Source organism: Dunckerocampus dactyliophorus, chromosome 4 (assembly GCF_027744805.1).
Source record: "Dunckerocampus dactyliophorus isolate RoL2022-P2 chromosome 4, RoL_Ddac_1.1, whole genome shotgun sequence".
Lineage (NCBI taxonomy): Eukaryota > Metazoa > Chordata > Actinopteri > Syngnathiformes > Syngnathidae > Dunckerocampus > Dunckerocampus dactyliophorus.
In genome coordinates this window covers 794,328-818,175 of record NC_072822.1, presented here as the reverse complement: position 1 = coordinate 818,175, position 23,848 = coordinate 794,328, and the positions used below count along the sequence as shown (strand labels likewise).

Below are 23,848 nucleotides of genomic sequence, written 5' to 3'. Positions count from 1 at the left end.
AAAAGTCATCCTCATAAAAATGCTAAAATAACATTAATATTATTGCAAAAATGATGCTCATGTCAATGTTGATAATATTGCTAAAAATACTGCTAAGATTAATGTGAATAATAATGCTAATATTAATGCTAATGCTCATGATAATGCTAATATCAACGCTACTAAAAATGCTAAAAATAATGCTAATATTAACGCTAACAGTAATGCTTATCATGATAATATGATACCATGAGTAATAATGCAAAAACATGCTAATATTGATGCTAAAAATAATGTTATATTAATGTTGATAATAATGCTAAAATAATAGTCATGATAATGCTACTAATAATGCTCATAGTTATACTAAAAATAAAGCTATTATCAATGGTAATATAAAGGATAATAATAATGCTGATAATACTGTAATGCTAAAAATAATGCTAATGTAGTGCAGGAAGTGTGGATGCCCTGTTCTGCATGACAGAGTTGCTTTTATTGTTGCAACTTCCTGGCATCACTTGGGGTGACGGGCGGAACAACGAGGCGCAGCGGCTGCGGCAGGAAGAGGTCGGGTCAGAATTTCACGCACGTGAGCGCTTGACTTCCAAGATGGCGGCGGTGAGTGAATCATCCTCTTTGCGTTCCCTGCAAGGCCGGAGTGCGCCAAGAGTCGCCTGTCGTATCCGAGGAGCGAGGCTGCCGCCTTCAATGAAAAATGCACGAGCTTCCGCACAGTGAGCTTCACGTCACCTGGCATCTCACGACATCCCCGCGCACCCCCGCAGGCTTGGGCCGTCTATCTAGCACACCTGAAGCTGGCCTGTTGGAGATATGCTAAGAAGCGCATCCCCGCTGAAAAAGCCTCCTGTAAACATCAACCTCACTCTTTTTCCCCACTTCTCGTAATATTTGGACTTTTCCCCAGCCTCACTGTCCAAAAATGACAAGTTTATTTTATTTGGTTTGTTTCTCATAATATTACGACTTTTAAAACAACAACATATTTAAATGTTTCTATAATAAATTCATTTTCTATAAATCATTTTATATGAATTAATTCATTTTTCCCCGAGACATTTTTTCTATTTTTCTATAATATTTAAAACGATATTATTTTTCTTCATAATATTGCAACATTTTTCTGGTTAGAATACAACATTTTTGTTTTAATATTTGGACTTTACTCTCATAAAATTAGCAAGCTACTTACCTGTTTTTTTTCCAATTTTTTTTTTCAAATTTGCCAACTATTTCAACTTTCTTGTTTTGTTTTTCTCCGAATTATGAATTTATTCCCATAATATTTGCTCTTTATTCTCACAACATGATAACTTTTTCCCAAACTGAATTGTCCCCGAATGACAGCTTTACTCTTTGTTTTTTTTTTTCACATGTTGACTTATGACTTCAAAAACCCAAATATTTTGTGTATATATATATATATATATATATATATATGTATAATTCTATGTAACTTAAAATTGTATTTATATATAATATTATATAATATTATGAGTGTATTCCCGTAAAATAGCATTTTTTTTCTTGGTAGACTATGATTTTTTTTCTCTTGATATTTTGACTTTATATTTGTAAAATTAGCTCGTTGTTATCTGTGTTTTTGCTACTTTTGCTTTTTTTTCTTTTAAATTTTCCAGTTATTTCAACTTTGTTCTTTCAAATATTCCTCTTGCAATATTATGATTTTATTCCAATAATATTTTGACTTTATTCTTGTAACATGAGAACTTTTTCCCCAACCTAACTATTTCATAAAATTGGCTTGTTTCTCATAAAATTACGACTTAAAAAAAAGACATCATTTTTTCCTTGAATATTTCAACTCTATGCTACCAAATTGATATTATTTTTCCTCCTAATATTACGAGTTCATTCTACTAAAATTGCAACTTTTTTCTTTGAATATTTTGAGTTTATTATTATTTATAAGGTTTTTCCCCAACCTAATTATTCAAAAATGACAGCTGATTGTTTTGTTTGTGTCACATAATATTGAATTAATTGTATTTAAACATGACTAATCATTTTTTCTTGAATATTTGAACTTCATGCTCATAATAGACTCTTAATATTACAACAATATTCTAATAAAATGACAACTTTTTCTCTTTTATTCTCTTTATTCTTGTCAAATTACTGCTGATTTTCCCATTTTTGCTGTTTGTTTGTTGACGTATGTCGTTGAAGTCTTCCTGGCGGATCAACGAGGCACACCTGGGGGCTGCGTCAGGAAGAGAGGCCAAGCACTCGCGTACTTAGTCGTTTGAGTGCATAAGTGCTTACTTGTACAGTCGCCATCTTGGCCGCGTAGAGGTAGGGGAGGGGAGGGGCCAATTTGAAATAATGGCGGCCTTGAGTCTTGTCCTTGCTTGTCTTCAGCCTTGACAGAGGCGGGGCTGAGGGGGCCCCGGTCTTCCTGACGTGACCTGGGTGGTCCCGGGGAGAAATGAATGCTGCCCCCCTCCCCTCCCTTCCACCTTGCATCAGTGGCCATGCTAATTTCCTGAACAATATGCTAACAGAAGTCGCTGAATATTCATGAGGCGATTAGCATACGATTAGCATGACACAGGACGTCTTTGGACCAAAGGCACCGCTAAACTTCCTGCCAGGATGACTCACTTTCTTTTTCGCCAGGAAGACTCTGACATGTGACCTGGATGTCTTTGACATGTGACTTTGGGCCAAAGGAGGAGAAGGCGCGGCCTCCCGCCAGGGGCGTTCTCCCTCCCGCTTTGCGAGGAGCGTCAGGCGCCGTTAGGCTCTCAGGCCAATAAAAGCCTCCTCACGCCGGGATGCTTTCGGTGCGCTCCACTGGAGACGAGACGCGATATTCTTTGAAAAAGCCTTTTGGAAAAAGTGGGGTCAGAGTGTTGGAGAGGGACCAGCCTTCAAATGGAGATCTTTCATTATTCACCAGCTTCTTCTCCAGCGCACGTCTCCGACATCATCATGGCACACTTCCCATGATCAATAATCAATCATCTCTGCTTGCACTCCTTCTCTGCCTGCCGGAGAACACCAGGGTGGTGCTGACACCAAGTACGACCGGTTTGGACCTCTTGGACCAACCTGTGGAACCCCCCTGCGCCTTTCGGGGATGGTTCTGCTGCGTCTGGCTCAGTAAACATCCCGTCTGCCCGCTCCGCGGCCACGTTCAGCTGAGGGCTTCTTGCCGCGTCAGCGATACCGAGCCGGAGACGGGGGTCGAAGGCTCAACCGGAGCAGAACAAATTCCAGTCGACAAAGATCTTTGTCGACAACAAATATTCTCTCGCCACGTTCCTCCGCCTCATTTAGCTTTCTCTTTGAGCCGACATGACACGTTCAGACACGTCAGATTTCAAGCCTAGGGTCGAATCCAGAACCCAGCTGTAGAACCTACATTTTGGTTAGAGTTACAACCCACAGTGTCACTAGCTCTAGAATCCAAAATGACGGCAGCCTTTGAACTAAAGTAGGGTTAAATCTAGAACACCAAAATGAGTACAGCCTTTGTACTAAGGCAGGGCTGACTCTAGTCCCCAGCTCTACACCATGCATTTTGGTCGGAGTTAGAACATAGGTTGAGTCCAGAACCCAGCTGTAGAACCCACATTTCAGTCAGAATTACAACCCACGGTGTCACTGGCTCCAGAATCCAAAATGAGGACTGCCTTTGAAATAAAGAGGGCCAACTGTAGAACCCTCTATGACCTACATTTTGGTTAGGGTTGGAACTGACAGTGAACTCTAGAACCTAACTTTGCAGCCTATATTTTGGGTAGACTGAGAACCAGAATTAAGTCAGGTTTTGAGTAGCTTCAACTGTAGAACATTTTGGTCACTTACAACTTTGGTTCACAGCTCCAGAACCCAAAATGTCAGAGTTGGTAAAATCTAGAACACGGCTTCACCAACTACGGAATCTGGGGTGCGACCTGTGGTAGAACCCCAGAGTGTCTGCAATGGTGGAACCCCATATGACAGGGGTGGGCAAACTTTTTGACTCGCGGGGCGCACGGAGTTAACAAAATTGGCCGGGGGGCCAGACTATGTATTTGACACATGCACGCTATTTTCCACTTATAATCCATAACAGTCCAGCTGGACTTATGGTGTCATACAATCTGTTATATGAATGTGCTTGTGTGCCTTTCTCAGGAGCACTTTAATTATCAAACCATATCAAAGAACAAAATTACATTTTACAGGTTTGTTTTTACTGAATAAGACACCCGGAATGTTGATGAATAAAGGATGTGATGTACAATATGAACTATGAATGCTAAAACATTGACTGTTAAAGAGCATGCGAACGTCCCTTCTTTTTACTTCCCAGACAGTGCAGTGGGTCGGTTAAGTTGTGTGACACAATTTGTTGACTTGTGTTTGCTTGGCACCGTGGGTGAGGTGGTTGTCTGGATCGCTGCACGTGGAAAGCCGCTTCAACCATCAAAAGGTTGTCTTAGATTGATTCTGACTACTAGCAAGTCATGTTGCCAGCTTGTATGTTAAAGGTTTCATTACTTTGGAAGCAACTGGCGGGCCGGATTCAAACGCTTCGTGGGCCGCATGTGGCCCCCGGGCCGTAGTTTGCCCACCCCTGCCATGTGAGGTCAGGTTGTGAACTACAGTACCTTTACAGTTAAAGGTACTGTAGTTCAACCCGGCTAGTAGAACCCGGCTCCGCACCATGCGGTACATTTGGCTAAGAGTCAGAACTCAGAGGGTCACTGGCTCTAGAACCCCAAGAGAAGGCAGCTTCAGAACCAGAGTTGGTTAACTGTAGAAATAGTAGAACTCAGAATGTCTCCAATGGTGGAACCCAAAATGTGGTCACCGAGAGAACCCAGTGTGAGCAGTTAGAGAAGCTAGAGAGTTTCCAGCTGCAGAACCTCCCGTGCAGTTGGGGTTAGAACCCAGAGTTGTGCGGTGAGATGACAGCGTTTGTGCGTTGCTTCCACTTTGCGGCTGTGAGTGTTGTGTCAGGAAAAGGGAGAAGTTCTCATCAATATTCCACGCCGTGGTTCTGCACAATGCACTGAAATCTCAGCCCGCTTTCACCTCTAAATTATTCACGCTCTGAAATATTTTCTTCCTCTGCCTCCTTTTTCTTTTTTTTTCAAGCTGCAGGAGGGACAGGAAGAAGGCGAGAGCCCACAAAGGAAGCGCATAAGCGCACAAAGTGTCACAATGCGTGCGGTACGCCGCTTCCCCGCTGATGGAAGCACATGACAGCAAAGCAACATGTCCACGGTGTCCATCGTCTACGTGACCATGAAGTGGTCCAACTTTGGATTGAGAAGGTCATCAAAGCGGCTGAGGATGAGGAAGATGATGAAGGCGGACGAGCCTCCTCTCTCAGCTCGTGACGCACGCGGGCGCATCCTCGCACGTGAACGCGCCTCAGCGGGCAGAAGCACACCGGATCCTTCCTGAGCGGGAGAGCTTCTGTCTTTGCAGAGCTCGTCTTCTCAGGAGCTACCGTGGACCGGACTCCCGAGTGTCGTCCAGCTTGTTGCCGTGGGAATGCTTCTTGGAGCCTGCTGACTTTTTTGGGGGGGCTCCAGCTGCGTAAAGACTGCACATGCACTCCACCAAGAACCAAGCAGGAAGCGCAGAAGGAACCTGTGACCTCCGACCGCTACATCAGGAGGAGGCGAGCGCACGTGTCATGCAGGGTAAGATGGTTGTGTGCGCGTTTTGTGGACTTGGGTGGAGATGGTACTGAGGACGGGAAAATGAGAGCAGAACATGACGTATGCTAGCTAGCGGTTCCTTCCCTCACGTCCGTACTGGAATCTCATGGAAGCTTCCAAGTAACTTGTGATATCATTAGTCAGATATTAGTAAAATGTTGACAAGATGTCAGTGATATCACTGAAATATTAGTGAGATGTCAGCAAGATTTTGGCACAATATCAGTTATTATTATTTAATATTAGTGCACTGAAGTGACTGATATCACTGAAATACGGATCAGAGTTTTGCAAGATATCAACGATATCACTAAATCTCATGAGATATTAGTAAGAGTTTGACAAGATATCAATGTATCAATGTAATACTAGTAATTGAAATGGTCAGATACTAGTATTTGGCATGATATCACCAAAAACTGTTGACGAGATTTGGCAAGATATTGTTGATATCACTGATATATTGGTGAGATATTAGCAAGATTTGACAAGATATCAATTACATCACTGAAACATTATTGAGATGTTAGTAAGATTTTGGCACGATATCAGTGACATCACTGACATATTATTGAGTGATGAGATTTTGACAAGCAATTAGTGATATCACTAGAATATGGGTGATACCTGTGATATCACTGAGATAGTCGTGATATATCAGTAAGATGTTGGCAAGATATCGGTGATGTCACTAAATATTAGTGAGATATCAGCAAGATTTTGGCACAACATCAGTGGTATCACTGAAATATTATTCAGTATATTTGTGCAATTTTGGCAAGACACCTGTGATATCACTGAGGTAGCCGTGATATATTAGTAAGATTAGTGCATCAACATGATACCGATGATATCACTGACATTTCAGTGACATATTAGTATGATGTTGGCAAGATATTGGTGATACCACTGAAATATTAGTGAGATTTTGACAAGTTGTCAATGATATCACTGAAATCTAGTGAGATATTAGCAAGCTTTTGACAAGATATGTAAATGTAATATATTAGTATTTATATAACATAAATGGTCCATAGGTATGAATGTGAGTGTTTGTCTATATGTGCCCTGCCATTGGCTGGACACCAGGCCAGGGTGTACCCCGCCTGTCACTTGAAGTCAGCTGGGATAGGCTCCGGCATACCCCCGCGACCCTAATGAGGAGAAGCGGCATAGAAAATGGATGGATGGATGGATGTTGACAAGATATCCATGATATCAGTAAGATAATATGTGATACTATGAAACATTCATCCTCTGAGGACTGGATATCAGTGAATATTATGTAAGTCATGTGTAATAAGACATCATGCCTATGTAGTGTGTAGTACTAGTGTTGTGTGTGTGTGTGCAGGTGAGGACATGCTAATGCTAATGCTAATGAGCATTAACAAAGCGCCGCTTTGCATAAAAAGGTGAAAGACGGCAGTGTGGCCATTGAAGATGAAGTCACCTCACGTTGCCTTCTTAAAACCATCCCTCCTTGAAAAAGCTACCAAGTCCTTCTAGAGTGAATGTTTCCTTCCCCCACAGCCTGTTGATGGAGAGCATTTCGAATGTCAGCCGGGACAGTGGTCATCGCAGGAGGAATTCTGGCTGCCGTCATCTTGCTGACCATCGTGGCCGTGCTGTGCTTATGTAGGTTGCAGGTATGTTGGCCGTAAAGTCGTCATGATTGACACCAGACAGACGCTGACCTACTGTAGCAAGCCACTGCCCCCTGCTGACGTAACACTTCATGACACGCTATAACACAGTGCAACACAGGGGTGTCAAACTGGTGCCATGGAGGGCCAAGACACTGCAGGTTTTCTTTCCAGCCAGGCACTAAAGCAGGTGATTTTAATGATCAACACCTTCAGTTTGAGGGAAGGAGCTCATCAATGAAATCACCTGCTGAAGAAACTGCTTGGAGAGAAAACCTGCAGCGTCTCGGCCCTCCAGGGCACCAGTTTGACACGTGTGGTGTAGCACATGAACGGTATCCCTGTGAGGCAACGTGACACACTTGGAATTCAGTCAAACTATCCTGTAACGGCCAACAGTGCGTCACACTAGCGGTTCCACACTGGCAGCCACGCTGGAGCACACAGCCACTGCTGTGGGTGACGTCCTAAGACAGCGTAACACGCTGGCACTGACACGGTTACACAATGTAACGCACCATCACTGTCAATGTAACACAACGAAAGCCACTGGCACTGACAATGTAACACAAGTGGAAGCTACAGTGTATCAAAATGTAACCCACACAGTCACTGCTGACAACTAGACGATGCAACACACTGGCACTGACATGGCAACACGGCGTAACATCGTAACGCCGTAATGTAGCATGACACCAACTGCTTGTCGCCCCACCCTTCCACAGTATTACTGCTGTAAGAAGGAGGAGTCCGAGAAGGGGGAGGAGGAAGAACCGGAGCTGTCCACCATGTCGCCTTCCCACCCTCTGGCTCTGTCGGCTCCTCCGACGCCGCCGACCCCGGAGCGTTACAGCGACGAGGCAGAGACGTACCCGCCCACCTTCCTGACCGAGGCCAACGGACCCGCCAGCTACTCGCCGCCACCGCCGCCGCTGCGCAGGTGCCATCGGCCGCACGCCTTCTGCCCGTCGTGCGCCCGCTGCACGCTGCCCTTTTACCTGCAGCACCCCGAGAGGCTGTGCAATGGCGGGCGGCGGTCGGGCTACCGCAACGTGCACCAAGACCCGGAGGTGCCCTCGGACCTGGCCGGCTTCTACCGGAAGCTGGACCTCATCCGCACGGTCGCCACGCGGGAGACGGTCACGCGCAGCGTCAGCACCGACGTGTAGCGAGGCGCTACAAGCTAGTCTGACAACACTGAGGGCTGCGGCCATGTTGGATTCTTGTGTGACGCACGCTGACTTCAGCAAACTCTCACGTTTGCGCTAACGTGACGCTTGTTCATCTGCCCGTCAAGTCGCTCACTTTGCAACTTTTCTTTTCTTCCACCACAAAAGCTATATTTACCATTTCACGTATATTAAAGTATGTGTACCCTAAGAGTACTACTGTGTAGCAAACACTACACCAGTACATACTGTAGATGTTCACTCCTGCTTCACACGTGTACTCTACGTCTTCTTATTGCGTCATGCCTCACCTAACACAACCTATTTCATTGATTATGTTCACCATGGTTTCACTTGGCAATGCAGGTTACAATGTGACCAGCATGTCTTTCATGCATTTAGGCGGATTATGCAAATCATTTCCAAAAAATTACATTCATAAATATGAAATTATATAACATATAAGATAGAGATATTGGATGTGAGATATTAGTAAGCTTTTGGCACAATATTAGTGATATCACTGAAATATTACTGAGATAGTGGAGAGATTTTGGCACAATATCAATGATATCGCTGAAATCTCAGTGGTATATGAGGGGAATTTTGATTTTGGCACAATATCAACGATATCACTGAAATATTACTGAGCTATGAGTGAGATTTTGGCACGATAGCAATGATACCGCCGAAATCTTAGTGATGTATAAGCAACATTTTCGCAAGATACGAATGATATCACTGAAATTTTAGTGAGATATTTGGCAAAATATCAGAGATATCACTGAAATATTAGTGAAGCATTAGTAAGATTTTGGCAAGATATCAATGATATCACTGAAATAATAGTGAGATATTAGGGAAAATTTGGCAAGGTAGTCATGATATCATTGAAATATTAGTCATACTTTGTCAATATATCAGTAATATCACTGAAATATCAGTGATATTTTGGCAAGATATCAATGATATCACTAAATATAATACTAGTAAGCAATTTGTGATATCACTGAAATATTTGTGAAATATTAGTGCGGTATTAATAACATTTTGTCACATTATCAGTGATATCACTGAAATATTTCTGCGATCTTAGTGAGATTTTGAAAAGATATCAGTGATATCACTGACATCAGCGCTATATTAGTAAGATTTTGACATGCGATTAGTGATATCACTGAAAAATTTGTGAGATATTAGTAAGATTTTGACATGCGATTACTGATATCACTGAAATATTTTTTAGATATTAGTAAGATTTTGACAATATATCACTGATATATTAGTGAGGTGTCAGTAATATTTTGGTCAAGATATCAGTGATATCGCTGAAAAATTTGTGAGAAATTAAGTACGATTTTGACAAGCAAATAGTGATATCACTGAAATATTAGTGAGATATTAGTGATATTTTGTCAAGATATCAGGGATATCACTGAAATATTACTGAAACAGTTGTGAGATATTAGTAAGTTTTTGATAAGCAATTGGTGATATCACTGAAATATTTTTGAGCCATAAGTAAGATTTTGACAAGGTATCAGCAACATCACTGAACTATTAGTGAGATACCAGTAAAATGTTGACACAAAATCAGTGATATCACTAAAATATGAGCGAGATATTAGTACGATTTTGACAGATATCAGTGATATCACTGAAATATTAGCGAGATATTAGTAAGATTTTGACAGATATCAGTGATATCACTGAAATATTAGTGATACAATATAAAGTGATATATAACATTTATATACAGTATATACAAATTATATTAAAATTCATTTTAAATTAATTTTATATTTTTGAAATGAATTTCACCAGCACAAATGACTAATATGGACACACTCGTTGTAATCTAACAAGGTAAAACATACATGAAAAATTTCTATAAATAACCTATTATGATGATTTTTGTTAGTGTTATGAGATCAGTCTATGTGTTATGCTTATGACAAAAACCCACTCCTGCACTTGTGTCTGTATGCCTTTGAGTTGCTAATAAAAGGGCTTTGTCTCTGAGCGAGACACACCGTGACCTTGCTGACGTCGAAGGCTCGCTTCGGATGGACGGCTGTCCCTTGCAAACACCACTTCAGACCAGGCCAGCTCCTTTGTTGTCTTTATTATCGGCACTGTGTTTTGTACAAAGAGGTATCAGTTATATAAAAGACAGTACACGCCAAAGGTCAACGCGCGACGTATACGCACGCGTATGAATACATTTCAAGTGTCAGGAATCATCATGGTCTCCTCTGTCAGCCGTCGTTTGGCCCGATGAAGGCGCATCGGGAGGTCGCGATACATGCAAAATGTGCTGTGACTAATAAATACGCTTCCGTGCACATTTCACTTCCTGTCGTCATTAAATAATATTTGAATGTCAGACTTCCTCATTCTTCATCATGATCATCATCGTCATCCCCAGCAGGAGGCCTGTTGTGAGGGTTTGGGGGACAAGACAGTTCAATGTTTGTCTGCTGTTGATGTGAAGGTGGTACATTGCAAGGACGTCAGTGTCTGGGGGTCGCCCCGACGACGGCGCTCATACTTTTAGTCGTCTTAGACAATGTAAACGTTCCACTCGGGCTACCTGATGAAAGAGTTGGTACCGCCTCACGAGTCGGAGTGGTGTGGGGGGGTGATGGACTAGGATGGGGGAGGTCGCAGGGCACGGCAGGAGTGGCAGCAGGCCTTGCTGTAGTACCAGTGACTGCACAGGTTGACCTTCAGCGCCAGCAGACAGTTGGTGGTGGGCCGGTCCTGGCAGCTCTCGTCTGGACACAAAAAGACAACACGGGTGGGGGGCAAAGTCAGAGACGCGAGATGGGCCGGGACTCACACCGACTCACCTGGCGGCTCTGTGGGGCACGGCTGAAGACTGCACGTCTGTTTGGACACGGGCTTGGTGAGCGGGTCGCAGCCTCGGACCAGCTCACGCTCCTGGTAGCACTTGACGTCGCGCATCCTCACGCCCACGCCGCACGTCTTTGTGCACTGGCCACACGCATGTTAAGCACGTGTTACAAACAGCACACACGTTACATGTCGCACTTGTCACACGTTACACCTGCTGCAGATCAGCTGACCTCGGACCAGGGCGTGGTGTACCACTTGAAGCAAGGCCGCTCAAAGCAGGTGTTTTCGTCCTCAGGCTTCTCGCCGGCGTCGCACGCCTCGTCATCAAAGATCTGGAACTTGCCAGCGCCGATGCCGACACATTGGACCATCCTCCGCTTGACACCGCGGCCGCACGTGGTGTTGCACTGAAGACAGAGGTCATTGCTACTAATAAAGAATGATGATCTTCAGTAGAACATCTGATGTTCCTGCATTCCAGCTGCGGAGAACCGTGGAGCTGTGTGACATGAAAAAAGAGAGGAGGCTGCGTGACGAGGGTCACCTTGTCCCAGTCCTGACTCAGCCAGTGGGGGGCGCAGTCCCTCTCGCCGCACGGGTGTATGGCCAACGGCTTCTCGTCCACAGAGCACTGGTCCTCAGGCACCACGCGACCCTCCGGAGCCTTACAGTACACGTGACGCACCATCCTCCCCTGGGCGCACGACCCCGAGCACTGCAGCGGCAAGCGTCAAAGCTCTTTAACGGTCAGTTCCGGACTAAGGAACTGTGGTGTTGTCTCACTGCCACTCACAGGCCCCCACTCCGACACGGTCCAGTGGCGTTCGCAGGGCGGACCCGTGCAGTTCTTGACATTCAGTGGTTTGGTCATTGGGTCACATGGTCTGTTTTCGTCGGAGCAGCGGACATCGCGGGTCACCTGATCTCTTCGGCCACATTTAGCAGAACACTGCCGGAGGGACAATGCCGCTTGAATTGGATTGAATTGGAGCAAGTTTGTAGAAGTCACTGTCAAGGTGATGTACCTCCGTCCACTCAGCCACCTCCCACTGCGGGCCGCAGGCGGGGCTCTTGCACGCCCGCCTCTCCACGGGTCTCTCCAGGTCGGCCATGGTACAGAGGTCACTGTAGACGGAGCTGTCCAGGCCCGGCGACAGCATCTTCCAGCAGCGGACCTGCCGGAACTGGAAGCCTTCCCCGCAGGTCCGTGAGCACTCGCTCCAGCTGCTGGCCTCCCACCTGGAATACCGGAACCACTCGCTCAAGTCCGGGTTTGGTCTGCCATGTGTGAATGCGTGACTGTACCTGGGCTGACATTCCCGTCCTATGCAGAAGTCGTGGACCGGTTCTGGTCGGGTCAGAGCGTCACAGTACATGTCGTGCACCTCCACGCCGTCGTAACGGACGCACGTGACGAAAGACTTGGACACACCTGGAAGAGAGGAGCAGGAAGCGTGGCATGGTGACGGTGCTGGTCTGGATTGACTGTCAAGGTGTGTTGGTACCAATGGAGCAGGTCATGCTGCAGGGTTCCTGGGAGGAAAGTTTCCAACGGTACATATCTGCCGGACTCAGCTTCAGGTTCTTCTGGTAGAGCCTGGGATTCCCCCTGTGGACCAGACATGTGTGTCATATCAGACGACAAAACAGAACACAGCTGTGATACTACCTGGTTCTGTTGAAGCGGCCGCTGCTCCTCTGCACCGTCTTGTTCTGGTAGAACCCGTCCCCGCTGTCGTTGCGTTTGCGACCCAGCGTGAACTCCATGGTGTGATTCAGCCCGAAGTGTCCGTCTTGCTCCAGACTGCCGGAGTCCACCTCGGCTGACAAGAAGCCGTCTTCTTCGGTCAGCAGCTGATTGCTGGAAATGTTGATGAGCAGATCATCCGGGCCGAGTCGGCCTTCCAGCAGGACCCTCCAGATGAGGTTCGGGGAGTCCGCTTTGGGATTCAGGGGCCCGCCAATGGGGACGGGGTTGGTGGTACTTCCTGTGTGGCTGCTGTTTCCCTCTAGCGGACGAGGATAGAGAGGACCGTTAAAGACAACGTTGGCGTTTGGTCACATGACCTGTCTGACCTGTGTAATGGCCTCAGCGCCTGGCGGAACGCCATTAGTGACCATGTTTGCCAAGCAAAATCAGAATTTTTCATCTGTGAGTGTGTGTGTGTGACATGAATAATACAACACTGCACGAGACACACACACAGTGATGCACACATGCACAGATTATTTCACCCATTTAGTCACAGTCTGCCTGTCCCCTCGCAGCTTTTATGATGTCCAGCTCACTTCCAGAACCCTCAAAGGTCATAAAAGGCGACACTCAGGCTGTCTCTACCTGACAACGTCGGGTCGGCTGCTCCGTCCCGGTCACAGTCGATGGCCGCCGTCTCCTCGTAGACCTCATTTGTCTCCTGGCCCTTTCGTCCCATGCCCACCCCCGTCTCCAATGGCCCGCTAGGGGGCTCCTGCTCGTAGCGGCTGCTGTTGGGGGCCAGTGGGCCCCCCACTTCCACAGACACCTCCCCGGCCGAGGTGTCCGACCCGGTGTAGACGGGAGGAGGCGGGACGGGCGGGAGGGAGTCTCGTAGGACGGTGTACTCGTACACAATGTATGGCGTGCGACCGTTCTGGTTCCAGACCTGAGGCGCAAGTCACATTTAAAGTGGGCGTGGCATTTTTGATTGGCAGCATCCGCTCCGGCGGTGGCGTACCAGGATGTTGATGGCCTGGTCGATGGGTCCTTTGGCCACGATGTACTCGATGCCGGTCTCGTAAACGTCCATGGGGCGGCGGTACTTGAAGACGGTGCCCGCCACGTGGAAGTTCTGCGGACTGTCCACCTTATAGGCGCCGTTGAAGAAGAAGTTTCCGGCCTGATCGGTTACAGCTGGAAGGAGACAAAGGCAAAGGTGGGACGGGTGGGCGTGGTCCTGCGAGGGTGTGGCCGTGTTGCATGTCGGGAGAGAGAAGCACCTAAAACGTCGGCTGACTTCTTCCTCTCGATGATCTGGATGTCCCACGATCCTTCGGGGATTTGCGTGATGAAGGAGTAACCTGCACGTTAGGAGGAGGAGCGTAGCGTCTCTTAGCAGCCCGCCACAGAAAAGATTTGGCGCTACCTGCTGCGCCAGTCCTACTCAACAGAGACAAAGCAGATTGCTCCTAAAAACTGCAGTGTGCTTCTGTCACATAAAGGATCTTTGACTAGTGTGTTTTTGCCTTTTTTTGCAGTATGTCCTTGAAAATGGAAGCGCCCCCCTGTCATATAGAGGATCTTTGACTGGCATTATTTTTTGCACTAGGTCCTTAAAAACAGCAGTGCTTCTTTTCATGTAGAGGATCTTTGGCTAGTGGGGTTTTTTTAGCAGTAAGACATTAAAAACATTAGAGTGCTCCTGTCATATAGAGGATCCCTGACTAGGGTTTTTTTTTTTGCAGTTGGATCATAAAAACGGAAGAGCGCTTCTGTCAAATAGATGATCTTTGACTTGCATAATTGTTTTCAGTAGGTATTTCAATACAGCAGAGTGCTCCTGTCCCATAGAGGATCTTTGACTAGGGGTTTTTTTTGTTGTTTTTTTGTTTATTTTTTTTTCAGTCGGACCGTAAAAACAGAAGAGTGCTCCTGTCAAATAGATGATCTTTGACTACCATTTCTGTAAACAGAAGCATGCCCTTCTGACATAGAGGATCTTTGACCACCATATTTTTAAAAATAGATGATGTTTGACTAGCAGTAGGTTCTTAAAAACAGCACAGTGCTCCTGTTATACAGAGGATCTTTGACTAGGGTTTTTTTGTACTAGGTCCTCAAAAACAGAAGAGTGCTTCTGTCATATAAAGGATCTTTGACTCACATAATTTTTTTTTTGCAGTAGTATTTAAAAACAGCAGAAACAGCAGAGTGCTCCTGTTGAATAGTACAAAAGAGAAATACTTATTTTTGGGGAAAGTGTGCCTATTCCTGTGCTCCGCCCTCCTCCTGGTGTCTCCCAACTCACCCAGGGTCGTGGAACCCCGGCGGAAGTTTCCGGTGACTCTGCTGCAGCTGCTGCCGTCGCCCCGGCAGACCCCGCACTTGTCCAGCGTGTTGGGCGAGAAGAGCACGCCGTCACATCCGATTGGCTGAGCGACGACAGCAAGGAGAAGAAAAGCTTAAAAGGTTGCGCTGAGCACGTCAGTGGTGGACGTGTTGATAAAGTCAGAAAGGATTCCTCCTGCTGCTAAAGAAGTTGATCAAGTTCCCCTCCAGTCCTGCAGGTGGCGGTGGCGGACATTATCCGGTGCCGGAACGTGAACTCACCTCACACTTACCGTCCACGCAGACGCCGTGGTAGCTGCTGTACTTGCAGGACGTCCCGTCGCGGGCCGCCACCATCAGCTGCCTCTGGCCGTCGGTGGTGCTGCAGTGAAGGTCGCAGGGGTTACTGGAGATGTGCACGTAGTCGTCTGCACGTCAGAGGACACAAGACGGAAGCTACGAGGACTGGATCTCTTGCTGCTTGTGTTGGGACATTAGCGCGTTCTCCCTACCAGGATACAGCGGTTTCCACTGGTAGCTCCGCCCACTGTAGAGCTGCGAGTTGAAGGACCAGCACTGCTCCTCCCGGAAGCTCCTCCCACTGGAGGGACATTCCTGCGGTGCAGCAGCAACACTTTCACGCACCTGCTGGTCCAAACAAACATGGCGGCGCTGGCCCCGCCCACATTTCCTTTCTTTCAGACGCAGACACTCACCTGGGCGTTGCACAGGTGGTATCTCTTGGGGGTTCCCGTGCACGTCATGTTGTCCTTCCCTGCAGCAACTTTCTTTCTGTGGACACAAGACATCATCAACATCACTAATCTATATACACTACATTACTGTATATACACACATACTGTACGTATATACATTATATACACACATACATACTGTATATACACTACATTACTGTATATACACACATACTGTACGTATATACATTATATACACACATACATACTGTATATACACTACATTACTGTATATACACACATACTGTACGTATATACATTATATACACACATAAATACTGTATATACACTACATTACTGTATATACACACATACTGTACGTATATACATTATATGCACACATACATACTGTATATACACTACATTACTGTATATACACACATACTGTACGTATATACATTATATGCACACATAAATACTGTATATACACTACATTACTGTATATACACACATACTGTACGTATATACATTATATGCACACATACATACTGTATATACACTACATTACTGTATATACACACATACTGTACTTATATACATTATATGCACACATACATACTGTATATACACTACATTACTGTATATACACACATACTGTACTTATATACATTATATGCACACATACATACTGTATATACATATATACGCACATATATGCATGATATACACAGTGTATATACTTTATATAAACCCATACAGTACATAGCTACTGTATATACATGATATACCAGCATACGTATATACCTTATATAGAATTTTTTCTTTATTGTGACTTTATTCCCATAATATAATAATTTTTTCCCAATGTAATTTAGCAAAAATTCCAACATTATTTTATTTAGTTTGTTTCTCATAATGCCTTAAAAAAAAGAATATTTCAACTCTGTGCTACGAACACGACATTATTTTTTCTCATAATATGATGACTTTATTCTTGTAAAATTACTGCTGTTTTTTTCCATGTCTGCTGTTGTTTTGTTCATTTATTTTCCAACGACTTTAACTTTCTTCTTGTACATTTTCTTCTCGTTAATATGATGACTTTATTCCCAACATATTATAATTTATAACTTGTTTTTTTCTCATAATATTACGACTTATAGGAAAGAATTATATTTTTTAAAAATTGGAAAATTACAGCTTTTTTCTCTTAATATTTTGACTTTTTTTGTAATTTAAAAATACTGCTGATTTTCCCATTTTTGCTGCCATTTTTTTTTCTTGTAAAGTTCTATTCATAGAATGCGGTGCGGGCCGGTATAAAAAAAGCCTGGAATGCACTCAGGACACCCCTGGCGTACACATCCTGTGGCCTGCTGCGTGTTTTTACTGTGAAATCAAATGAATTGGTGATTCATGAAAGTACACTCGATTTTCATGCTCTTATGCACTCAGTGTTAGTACGCACACTTGAGTGCACCTGAGGAGGAAGGACTGACCTCTGTTTGAGGCAGTGTCGCTCCTGTGACTTGACTCCACCCCCACAGGTGCGGGTGCAGGCCGTCCACTTGGCCCACTCCCCCCACCAGTACGTGGTCACCTGCAGCTCCTCCTCCAAACTGTTGGAGGCCACGCCCTCCTCCTGCACACACACACAGCAGTAAAAGTAAAAGTATAGAAGAGTAAAACGGTGACAGGGTTTAGTGTTTAGTATAAATGCATCACTCTAAACCCTGAGAGCTAACATTAGAAGCACAGCAGCCAATCAGAGGAGGAGAAAGGAGCAGCGAGCAGAATGTGATGACAGTCAACTTCCAAGCATTCCTCAAGTGCAGCGGCAGCACTGATGGCCAACGACGGCGGCTGGAATGTGCATTGGCATCACGCTGGGAGGGGGTTGGGGGTCATCAAGTGCGTTTACCTGCAGTCCCGGGGTGGACAGTCTCACTGACGCCAGCAGCGTGAGGAGGCCCAGCAGGACCACGCCCGTCTCCAAGGAGCCCAGCCTCATCCTGAGCACACAACAAAGGGAGACGTGCCTTTACAACACAGCATACAGAATCCCCCCCTACACCCCTCACGCCTTCTAGCATCTTCCACATACGCAGTCTAGCATTTCCATCATAAGAAATCCACCAACACTTCTGAGACTCTCCTTCCGCCTTCCTCCCTGAGCTGTATCCACCACTCGATGACGACTCGAGTTTCACCGACTCACAGCCATTCGATGAAGAATCATTCCCATTGGACTCTTATTGCATTAGTTCCTGTCTCTGCCTGGTGTTTCCTGTTTTCTGCTCTGCGTTGCAGGCAGCAATAAAATGTTTTGGTCCAACTTGTGTCTGGGGTCCAAAACCCTAAGCGGCCATGATTGTTTATTGTTGTGGTTTGCCAAGAACAAACTCAGGGAAAAACAACACTGGCACCAGAACCTGGCACCAGAACCAGACACTGCAGCTGATGAGTGTAGAACGTGTGAGGGCCCCGTTGGTTCCTGGAAGGACGAAGGTAAGTTTCCAAGCAGCTGACACAGGGAGGTCTTTGTCTCCGGTCCAGACAGGCGTCGGTGAGCCTCCACCACAGAACCACAGCAGGTTCTGCACTCTGTCACGCATAGTGACGTCACTCAAAGCCGGTGTCGCACCGGTGGAATGCTGGGCTTCCAGCTGAGACTGAGTCAACAGCGCCTCTGCTGGTGGCAGCCAAATACTGCAGCATCAGATCCATGCTGGTGCTAGGCAGTGCTTCAGTGGCTTCATGGACACAGGTGTCTGTTACCGTGCACGTGTTCATCCAAAACTGACACCGGCTCAGGCAAAACACACACACACACACACACACACACGTCCTCAGGTTGGGTTCGTCAGCCTCGTTAAAATAAGCAAAGAGCTCGTCTGGTTTTCTCTGGCACTAAATATTAGTGACAGGTGTCTTAAAGCAGAGCAGCACCTGGACTTCATTATGCTCGCACGCGCGCACACACACACACACACACACACACACGCACGCACACAGACTTTAATGTTTCAAAAGTGTGACAGAAACACTAACTAAAGCTTCCACTTGGAGACAAGTACAATCTCCTGGGAGAACCAGAACCACAGAGTCCACTTTGCTTTGCTGCCTTCTCCTTCATTGCAATGTCCTCACACACACACACACACACACACACACACACACACACACACATTGGATCTGTCTCCCCAGTTCTGCTCCCAGCCAGCCGGGCCATTCTGCTATGGAAGACTTAAGTAAACAGTCCCCTTGTCTTCCCTGTCTCCCCCTTCCCTCACCCCTGTGCCTTCCCCACCCTGACGGCTCCCAGGGGCCCCTCGCTGTCTTGTTATTGTAGCACTGGCAGACACACACACACACACACACAGCAGCCTGTCCTGTGGGAGTCTGGACCAGAACCGAGCAGATGAAACTCTAATGATGGAATCCTGGCCTTGTAGTTACTGAGTTGTGTTGAAATAATCATAAGGTAAATAATAAACATAAACACTTCCTGCTTCTTTAGGATAGCATGTTGGCTAACATGAATCTCTGGCTAGCTTGTCCACAGCGTCCACATCCACAAATGGACAGACAGGAGAGCTAACGCTGCGGTTAGCACGGTAGCGACACAATCATGACAAGGGATGTTCGATAACACCGATATGACCGGACGATATTGGCATGAAAATGAGGCTTTGCTGCCATCACAGTCAAGCAAAGAGACACCAGCTTGAACCAAACCTACAACTCCAAATCAACAATAACAACAACAACAAATCCACCTGTCTGGTCCTGCCCAGTCACATGCCTGACGCAACAAACAATCAAGATAGAGAATGTGGTGTTATCAGTGACATCACACAATGATGTTGTCTGTTTATGAAGCCATCCATCAGTGGGCAGCCCATTGAGTTTCACCAATAAAGCTTCACCGATTCACGGGCGCTCAACAGAGAATCCCGTTTGACCGATTCACAGGCACTCGACAAAGAATCAAGCTTCACCAACTCAAGGACGCGCGACAAAGAACTGAGTTTCACCGATTTATGGAGTTCAACAAAAATCAGGTTTCACCGACTCACGGACACTCATCAATTCACGGGAGCTAGCCCAGGAATCGTGCTTCACAGATTCACAGGTGAAACGTGACAAAGGATCGGGTTTCACCATCTCATGGACACTCAACAAGGCTTGAGTTTCACCGACTCACGGACGCTCAAAAAAGAGTCAACGTGACCGACTCACAGTTGCTTGACCAAGACTCAAGTTTCACCGACTCACGGACGCTCAGGAACAATCACACCTCAGTGTTTTGCCACTTTTTCTTGAACTTGTATTGCATATTGTACTATTTGTCTTATTTTGCAATGTTTATTTGTGAAACGCATCCAGTAGAAGAAGCATCTGCCTATATCGATATCTATATCTATATCTGTAGCTGTATATGCTGCCTATATCCGTATCGCTTGATATCGGTATCACTAATGAAGTGCTGGACGATATCGGATATGCGTGAGAAAGGCAATACGGAACATCTTTCATGATGTGCAAAGTAAGACAGACGATGTCAGGAAGGTGAATTGAGGCCAGTGGACAAACAGAACCCGGGACCATCAGTCCGACCTTGAATTTGAAGCTATTGATTTGCGAGTAAGCAAACGTGTTGGTTGACATTTAGCAGGCCAACTAACAAGAAAGCAAAATTGAACGTTTGCTCTGGGCGCCAAACGTACTGGAGGCTAGCGGTTGGTTAGGGGCCTCTTCAGGCGGAACCTGGAATCCAGTCATGGTACCAACACCCAAGCTTGTATCAAAGCTACAACTCTGTCCCGGGACAGATCCACCTGTCTGGTCCCGCCCCATCACATGACTCCGCGGTGCACTTCCTTATCTCTGCCTTGCAAGTTCTGCCAGCGCAAAGACAACTTGTTTTTGCACTCCAGGAAGAAGACAATTGGGCCTGCCCTGATGTGAGAGCAGAACCAGAACTGCGACCTGACTCGTCAAAGTGAAAGTCAACAGGAGGTCTGAATGTCAACAAGTACACTTTGACAAGCCGCACACACACACACACACACACACACACACACACACACACAACTTTGAAATATTTACCCACTCACCTCCCCCGCTGCAGTCCAAGGGCGTCTCACTTTGTGTAAGGGATGCCGCTCAGCGTGTGTGTGTGTGTGTGTGTGTGTGTGTGTGTGTGTCAGTGACAGCACTGGTGTGTCGCAGAGTGCTGCTGTGGAGTGAAGCAGGAGACACACACAGGCAGCAAGACAGCTGGGAAGGGAGGGAGGTAAGGTGTGCGCGCCCTGCATCCCGTGGAGGAGGAGGAGGAGGAGGATGAGGGGGAGGAGGGAGCCGCCTGCCCGCTGTTTGTCTTCTTCAACTTACACTTCACACCTCCGTGCTTCCTCCCACAGTGCTCCTCTGTGGCGCTCCAGACTGAGCAGGAAACATCACCGTGCTCGCCGCCGCCAAGAACAACAACACTCGCAGGCCTTCACGCACCGGCGCTCTTAAAGGCGCTATACGTAATTCATACGTGTCACAAGCAACACCTGCAGCTGCGGCTATCTCACTGGAGGCCTCCGACGTCCAACTTCCTGTCTGTCCACGCAGCATCCTCCACAGCGATGGAGCTGCGTTCCACAGATGCAATGAGAAACGGGATTCTCTTCTCATTTCCAAGTGAATGGATCATATCAGTCGAAGGACCACCACAGCTGCCCACCACGTCGTCTTCCTGCCACCACGGCGTCGTCTTCTCGTTTTACCCCCACCCCCACCCCCACCCAACCCACCCACCCATCACCACTTCGTTCTTCTCTTCCTGCTGTCCTCAGTCTGCTGGGCTGTTTCCACAGCTGCTGCCTTCCCTCACGTGTTCAGCTGCAGGAGAACACCGTTTGTTCCTCCAGCTCCACCGTGGATTGCTACACGCTAATGACGCAGGCGGGGCCTGGTGCCACCAAAGTATGCACGGTAGGGGGAAAACAAATACAAAAAATAAGAATACAACGCAGAAAAAGTGTTTGCATGTCAAAGGATGCCAGATGCTGACGGCAGTTACAGGACAACCACAGAACCACAAAGTGAGACAAACAGAACTCTTGCACAATGAGACCTCACTGGCACATACCCACACAACAGCTGGCAGAACCGATGACAACAACTAGCTTGCTGGGACAGGAAATGAGCTTTTGTGGCTGAGCGGACACTCTGAACCCCTAATGGAACCTATGGAACCTCTTTAAACAATTAGAACCTGTTATAGAACCTGTAATCCAACCAACTAACCAATGGTATCCCAGACAAATGCAATAGTAGAACCTCCATAGTAGGACATCTAAAAGACTTTCTAGTAGAATGTCTGAGAAACTGTACAGTAGAACCTTTGACAGAGTCTGTCAGAGGTTCTGCTGTCAAGGTTCTAGCATAGAGTCTGTCAGAAGTCTACTGTAGAGTCTATCAGAGGTTCTACTATAGAGTCTATTAGAGGTGTCATTATAGAGGTTGTACTCTAGTCTATCAGAGGTTCCACTACCTACGGCCACAGTAGGACATCTAATAGACTCTATAGTAAAGCGTCTGAGAAACTGTACAGGTTCTCAGACGCTTTACTATAGAGTCTGGTAGTAAAATGTCTGACAGACTATACTTACAAACTCAATAGTACTATCTGACATTCTGACACTTCTATGGTAGAACCCCTGATACTCCATAGTAGAACCGCAAATAAACTTTATAGGAAAACGTCTGACATCTTCTAACAAACTCTATAGTAGAACCCATCCATCCATTTTCTATGCCACTTACTGTATCCTCATTAGGGTCGTGGGTATGCTGGAGCCTATCCCAGCTGAATTGGGGCGAGAGGCGGGGTACACCCTGGACTGGTGTCCAGCCAATGGCAGGGCACATATAGACAAACACTCACATTCATACCTATGGACCATTTAGAGTCACCAATTAACCTCACCTGCATGTTTTTGGAATGTGGGAGGAAACCGGAGTACCCAGAAAACCCCCACACACACGGGGAGAACATGCAAACCCAGGTCTTGCCGATCTCCTGACTGTGTGGCCAACATGCTAACCACTCAACCACCGTGCGGCCCTATAGTAGAATCTCTGACAGACTCTATAGTAAAACTTCAGACAGAATCTATTGGAAAACCTTTAGAGTGGAACCTTCATATTGGAACCTCTGATATTTGCTATAGTAGAACATGTGACAAACTCTATAGGACGGCCTCTATTGTACAATGTCTGATATGACGCTATTGTAGAACCTCCGATAGACTCGATAATAGAAGCCCAATAGTAGAACTCCTGGCAAATATATAATGGAACCTCTACAGTAGAACCTCTAATAGAGTATAAAAGGACTAATAGACTCTATAGTAGAACCTTTGACAGACTAGAGTAGAACCACTATAGTACGACCTCTAATAGACTCTATAGCAAAACACCTGACAAACTCTACTTTATAGTAGAACCCCTATAGTATAGTAGTATTGTATAGTAGTGTAGTATAGTATAGAAGAACCTCTGACAGACTCTATGGTTGGACATCTAAAGTAGAACCTCTCATGAACCCTAGAATAGTGGAATCTCTAATCTCTCTATATTAGAAAGTCAATAGGAGAATGTCTGGTAGACACTATAGTGGAACCTCTCTATACAGTAGTAGAAGCTCTAATAGGGTATAGTCGGACCTGTAATAGACCCTATAGTAGAACCTCTGATAGACTCTTTGGTAGAA

The 23,848-nt window shown here is 46.0% G+C and overlaps 2 protein-coding genes across 3 annotated transcripts; one reads left to right on the top strand and one right to left on the bottom strand.

The window, feature by feature from the left end:
- Positions 1-4,103: 4,103 nt before the first annotated feature.
- Positions 4,104-11,120, top strand: LOC129180287 (protein FAM163B). Its single transcript, XM_054774598.1, has 3 exons — positions 4,104-5,666; positions 7,218-7,333; positions 8,056-11,120. Exons 2-3 carry the CDS (start codon positions 7,241-7,243, stop codon positions 8,497-8,499), a joined length of 537 nt encoding a protein of 178 aa, XP_054630573.1. The 5' UTR covers positions 4,104-5,666; positions 7,218-7,240; the 3' UTR covers positions 8,500-11,120.
- On the bottom strand, positions 10,615-21,838 carry adamtsl2 (ADAMTS-like 2). 2 transcript variants are annotated; one of them, XM_054774596.1, is made up of 19 exons: positions 21,198-21,838; positions 17,999-18,089; positions 17,577-17,719; positions 16,099-16,174; positions 15,895-15,997; positions 15,665-15,810; positions 15,363-15,486; positions 14,335-14,415; positions 14,073-14,248; positions 13,697-14,000; positions 13,028-13,367; positions 12,864-12,967; positions 12,664-12,790; positions 12,384-12,597; positions 12,152-12,307; positions 11,903-12,073; positions 11,589-11,765; positions 11,352-11,496; positions 10,615-11,276 (listed from the first exon to the last, which is right to left on the bottom strand). In XM_054774596.1, exons 2-19 carry the CDS (start codon positions 18,086-18,088, stop codon positions 11,149-11,151), a joined length of 2,805 nt encoding a protein of 934 aa, XP_054630571.1. In that variant the 5' UTR covers position 18,089; positions 21,198-21,838; the 3' UTR covers positions 10,615-11,148. The 2 variants fall into 2 exon arrangements, with proteins under 2 accessions (XP_054630571.1, XP_054630572.1); XM_054774597.1 differs by lacking the exon at positions 21,198-21,838 and having other exon boundaries at positions 17,999-19,335.
- Positions 21,839-23,848: the final 2,010 nt, after the last annotated feature.